The 6,341-nt window shown below is 40.6% G+C and overlaps 1 protein-coding gene across 5 annotated transcripts in view; it reads left to right on the top strand.

The window, feature by feature from the left end:
• Positions 1–6,341, top strand: part of kiaa1328 (KIAA1328 ortholog) — a 179,900-nt gene that overhangs the window by 27,787 nt on the left and 145,772 nt on the right. For all 5 annotated transcript variants that reach the window (XR_009645001.1, XR_009645000.1, XM_060829546.1 and 2 more), the window contains one exon: positions 285–379. Coding sequence is in view for 3 of the 5 variants with exons in the window: in XM_060829546.1 (XP_060685529.1) it covers positions 285–379 (95 nt within the window). In the remaining 2 variants the exon portion in view is untranslated. The remainder of the gene's footprint in view (positions 1–284; positions 380–6,341) is intronic.

Here is a 6,341-nt window from a genome sequence, read left to right as displayed (position 1 = left end):
CCCCCTCCCTCGCGCGCCCCGCCCTCCCGCCCGCCCCCCTCCCTCGCGCGCCCCCCCCTCCCTCCCTCCCGCCCGCCCTCCCGCCCTCCCTCCCTCCCGCCCCCCTCCCGCCCTCCCTCCCCCCCTCCCCCCTCCCTCCCGCCTTCCCTCCCGCCTTCCCTCCCGCCTTCCCTCCCGCCTTCCCTCCCGCATGCGATCACCCCAGTTAAGTAGTGCCTGCTCATCTCATTCAGATAATCAAGGTTCTTCTGGAACTTGTTTTTTTGGGTTTTACCTTGAAACAGGTCAAGGAATTCAAAGGGACCAAGAGTGCATCTTTGAAGGATCTCTGCCCAGAGGACAAAAGGCGCATTGCTAACTTAATCAAAGAGCTTGCAAGGTAAGTTTTGCACCTTTTCGCAGCATTACTTGTAACGTCACAATGTAGTTTTTATTAGCGCATTGCTATAAAGCCTATAACACTGGGTGGTTTACAGTCTGAATGACAGCATTAAGGTTGTCATATATCGCATCATATCTTATATCAGACACTGCAAACTTCAAAACCTAGATTCATTGTGTTTTATATCACAGAAACAGACCCTTTGGTCTGACGTTTCCATGCAGACCAGATATTCAATATCATTGTCGTCCCATTTGCCAGCATTTGGGCCATATCCCTCCAAACCCTTCCTATTCATGTACCCATCTAGATGTCTTTTAAATGTTGCTACTTCCTCTGCCAGCTCAATCCATACATGTATCTAAAAATTGATTCTTAGGTCGCTTAGGTATCTTTACTCTCTCACCTTGTTTTGGACACCTCTACCCCTTTGGAAAAAGATTTAGGGTGAGTAACCAATCATTGCTCTTCATGATTTTATAAACCTTTCACGTTACCCCTCAGCCACCAACGCTCCAGGGACAATCGCCCCAGCCTATTCAACATCTCCCTATAGCTCACACCCTCCAACCACCGCAACATCCTTGTAAATCCTTTCTGTACCCTTTCAAGTTTAATAATATTTTTCCTAAAGCAGAGGGACCAGAATTGAATGCCTAACCTATGACCTGTGCATCTGCAAAATGACATTCTAACTGCTATACTCAATGCACTGACCAATAAATACCAGTATACCTCACTACCTTGTCGACCTGTGACTCCACCTTCAAGGGACTATGAACCTGCACCCAAGGTCTCTTTGGCAACACCCCCAAGACACTACCATTAAGAATATAAGTCCTGCCCTGATTTGCCTTCCAAAATGCAACACCTCTCACTTATCTAAATTAAACTGCAACTAACTTGACAAAAGTCTAACTTTTAAAATATGGGTCAGTTTTGTTTCTTCTACTTCATGTAAATCACAGAATCACTAGATTTATTATAGTAGGAAAACTAAAATGCTCTGTTCCACTTCTTATTTGCATCTCATCCAGATTTGTGTGACTAAAGGCTACAACCACATTAATTCATAATTTTATTAGAAAGCAAGAGTGTGTGGACAGACTGGGACCAATTCTGATCCTCGGTTTAACCATTTGCCAAAACTTGGTATCTAGGTCATTCATGTGAAAAATTACAATTCATGAGCTGCCAATTATCCTGACATTGAGAGAACTGTATGTCAGTGTCATGTGAGAATGACATTTGGAACTTAAGTACAAATTCATGTCTCAGACAAAATGAGGTGATGTGAAGTCAAGCTGGAATGAAAATCACCAGTCAAAATAACTTTGTGATGCTACAAGGTTATACAGAAGATTGAAAATAAATATTCTTTTTGATAAACTCTTTCATCTGATACCATAATACTCCTCGGCACTTTTCAGTGATGTGTAATCACTTGGATTCGGTAGCATGAATGGAGCTAATAAATTTAAAATCTGTAGTTTGCTTTGGAAGACCTGAAGGTGAACAATGGGTTGTCGCTTGTATCTGACACTGGTTGAAAATTCATGAAACTCACTTGCAATTAAACTAAGTAAGTTACACTCACATATAGCTCCTGTATTTAGAAAATTGTCACCTGTTTCACAGACCGTCAAAAAAGAAAGTGTTTCTGAAATCCTTTTCTTTTTGATTTTACACTTGCTTGCTGTTGTCCTAATGTTAAGGAACACATGTTGTGAAAGGAATTGCTACACTAAATGTTTCAGGTTCTTCATGCTGTAACGATAAAGCAAGAATCGAAACAAGAGATTGCAAAGGATAGGAAGAGACTGAGCTCAGTCAGTGCCCAGTCCCATACCCAGGAACTGAGAACAAACACAAAACAAAACTGCATATTTTTGTTACCCTGTTCACAAAAGTCCTTAGACATGGTTCACAACAAACGAATTATATCAAAATCAATTTTGCGGACCATAAATCTTCCCATGATAAAAACACAACATTAACATAGGTCAACATGTTTGGCAGCATCTGTGAAATGAAACAAGAATTAATGTTTCAAGTCGAAACTGACTTCTTCAGAGTTTGAGAGAAGTAATAGGAAATACTGTCGGCCCTAACACCAGTCCTTGTGAGACGCCAATGTCCAAGGAGATACGAATCCTTTGATAGCAATCTTTTTGCCTTTTGGGCATTTGGCCACTCCTCAAAATATGTTAGCAGATTATCTGTAGTTTCACAAAATCTTAGATGAGTCGTGTGTCAGAAATGTTTTTATTCCAGACTAGCAGCATGGTGGCTCAGAGGTTAGTACTGCTGCCTCGCAGCACCAGGGTCCCAGGTTCAATTCCAGCCTCTGGCAACTGTGCACACTCCATGCGGACATTCTCCCCGTGTCTGCGTGGGTTTCCTCCGGGTGCTCCGGTTTCCTCCCACAGTCCAAAGCTGTGCAGGTCAGCTGAATTGGCCATGCTAAATTACCCATAGTGATAGGTGCATGAGTAGGGTAATAGATCTGGGTGGGTTACTCCGGAAGGTCGGTGTGGACTTGTTGGGCCGAAGGGCCTGTTTCCACACTGTAGGGAATCTAATCTAATCTAATAAATCCAGATTGATAGTGTATATAATATGCAAATCTCCTTTCAACAAATATCAATTTATCTTTGCGCAGAAGAGATCAGCAGGTAATCTTATCAAAAGCCTTCAGAAAGTCCTCCTTAATCTGCTAGTTACAACCTTGAAAAATTCCAGGAAATTTGTCAAACGTGATTTTCCTTTCCTGAATCCATGCTGATTCTGTCCAATTCTGTCACTCTTCTAAGTGCCCTGCTATAAAATTGGTTTTAAAATCCCTGTTTTCTCTCCACACTCCTTTTTTGAAATTATGGTGTTATATCAGCTACCTTCCAGTTCATAGGAATTGTTCCAGGTAGATTCTTGAAAGCTGATCACCAGTGTATTCAGTATTTATGGGACCATTTCCTTAAATATTCTGTAGATTAACAGGCCTTGGGGATTTATTGGCCTGTGTTGTTGTGGGACTGGAGTCACATGTAAATCAGACTCTGTAAGAATGGCAGATTTCCTTCGCTTAAAAGACATCAGTGAGATTTTTACAACAATTGATATGTCACTATTTATGGAGACCAGCTTTATATTACAGTTGTATTTTTACTTGTGTAAATTCCAGTTGCTAGAATAGTTGAGTTTGCACACATGGTGCGGAGCGTTCCCTTTGACTTCTGAATCGCAGATGCGATGGGCTGAAGTGATCTGTGCTCTGAATTAGTAGTTCAGTGATATTGCCATGCCACCATCTCCCCATCTCATATCCAGAATTGCACATTGTCCTCCAAGTGTGGTCCAATGTGACTCCTCACTCTTGAATTCTAGTCCTATAAAGGGACATATGCCTTTATTAATTTTTTTTCTGTGCATGTTCATTATATTTTATGACCGATTTGTATGGATCCAAATCAATCTGGACCTCTGCTGTTTCTGGTTTTAAACCATTTGTGGAAGAGCTCTGTTCCAGCCTTTCAGCTCTCAGGGGCGTATCTTAATTTGTCTGTATTGAAAATAATTTCTTGCGAGTTTATAAATTCAATCCGGTTACCAGTATCTCTTTGCCCTCCCTACATTGCGAGCATAACATCATAAAGTACGTGCTAGTGGGATCAGATTGGTTGCTCTTCCATGGGCTGAATGGTCTCTCCGTGTGCTTTTATTTAAAAACAAGTATTCAAGGCATGTATGTATTCCTGGCTAGGCTAGTGTTTATTGTCCAACCCAAACAGTGTTGCATTATAATGGTTCTGTATTTATTCTGTCCATTTATCTGTGTGCTGTCAGTTTTGTTTGAGGAAAGTGGGTCTGGAGTTTGGGTGAAATTATTGGGGAAGTATGTTGGAATGGTGGCTATCAGAGTTATGGTAGCATTGGCATTTGGGAGCACAGATACAAGTGTAAATAGGCCCATAGAAGCTTGTTTAGAGGTCTGGCAGTGGTGGTGGTCGGCTACGCTGTGTTGGACGTGAATGGGTTGGTGCACTGTGATATTCCAATATTGGAGAAATTATTGATTTTAGAAAATGAGGAAGTTTAATTGTATTTTTAAAATTCATTTGTGGGATGTTAGTGTCGCTGGCTGGGTCAGCATTTATTGCCCAGCCCTAGTTTCCCTTGAGAAGTTGTGGAGCTGCCTCTTGAATTGGGCAGTCCACGTACTGTAGTTAGACCTACAATGCCATTCAGGATGGAATGCAAGGATTTTGACCCAGCGGCTCCGAAGGAACGACCATCAGGATGGAGGAAAGCTTTCAGCTGATGGCGATCCAATGTATCTGTTGCCCGTGTCCTTCTAAATGGAACTGGATGACAGTTTGGGAGTTTTTAAAATTTAATTGCAACATGGTTTGAGAGACAAATATGTGAAATTATGTAGAGTAAGCCCTTTGAATTGCTTTTTTTTTGTTATTTGTTTTTAAAAGTTTGAACTTTTTTTTACTGAGGAACAGCAAGGCCAGAACTGAAAGAAACCGGTGCCATCTAGTGTTTAATGATTTGAAACCTGAACACAGGAAAGAAAATTCAATTCGTTTTTGAAAATATATAAATAACATTACTTTTAGATGCAAGTTCAGCTATCACCAAGTATCCAATGTGCCAATAAGTCTGGATTTGAAAGTAGAAAACACTGATATGAGAATGCACAGCTCTAAGAACTATAATGTGCTTGTACGTTTACCATCTCTTTACAACAAATTAAAGTCACGCTTATCAACCTGGCTAATGCCACCAATGTGGGCAATCAGGAAGCAGACTCAGTACTAACTACCTTGAGTGATGCTTCTGTGTGACTGTCTTTTGTTTCTGTCTGCTCTTGTGTCTTATACTTCTTAATTCCTTTTGCCTTTCTCTTTCTTCTCTTCAGCTTCTCTCATTTCATATGCTTCTTTCTTTTCCTGCCCATGTCCTATTTTTGAAGTGGATTTTCCTTCTGTTGTCATTTTTGCTTTTTTTCTGCAACCACTTGTTCTTTCTCATTTGCTTCTGTCATTCTGGGTTGCCGTTAAGTGAGTTGCTGAAGATGAGAAATAGTGTTTATTCATGTCAGCTATAGGGCACAGATCAGGTGGGAAAGGAGCTTCTAACCATCACATACTACACTTTGAGCTAGATATGAGGCATAGATTAAGGGTGAGGTAGCATGCTGCTAAATCACGTACATTCTTTGCCCAAATAAAAGCTAAAGAGGAGATGAGAATAAGCAAGCAACCATATTTTATGCAGTGAGGGAGGGGCAGGTATGTAAAAGGAAGAAATCTCATCGGGTGAGAGCTGTGAAGGTGACTGAAGCTGGAAAAGGTGTGACCTGGTGAGAAGGACTGTAATACCATTGACTTTAATCCCATGAAAGAGATTTTTAAAAAAAAAAGTTTGTGAGGAGTATGACAAATCAGGTGACGGGGAAAATAGGAAGTAACATTGGAACCAAGAAATGGTTCACTGAAGAATTAGCAATTGTCACCAAGAAAAGCATGGATTAGTAAATAATATTAGCTAAAGACAAATTGTGCCAGACTAGCAGTGATATTTCTTGATGAACTCGCAAACTGTTGTGATGACTGTTGTGAAGTTACTGTTACTTATACTGATTTTCAAAAGACACTTGATAGGATGCCATCTAATAGATTTCGGGGTAAAATTAAAACTTTTGGCTGGACATCAAAATTTGTGGACTGTTTTCTCAGACATGAGAAAGTGTATAGTGAAATTCCTCAAGTGCTGATATTATTATCTTTTTGATATATATTTACGATTGAGATTTGAGTGTGCTGATGACCGAAAGTTGAAAACACAATAAAGAATGAAAAGGCTAATGACAGGGGCTCCAATTTAAAATTGAGATGAGGGGAAATTTCTTTTGAGGATTCTGACTCTTTGGAACCATTTGCCACAGAGTGCT

The sequence above is a fragment of the Hemiscyllium ocellatum genome, chromosome 1 (genome assembly GCF_020745735.1).
Source record: "Hemiscyllium ocellatum isolate sHemOce1 chromosome 1, sHemOce1.pat.X.cur, whole genome shotgun sequence".
NCBI lineage: Eukaryota > Metazoa > Chordata > Chondrichthyes > Orectolobiformes > Hemiscylliidae > Hemiscyllium > Hemiscyllium ocellatum.
This window is presented reverse-complemented; position numbering and strand designations above follow the sequence as displayed.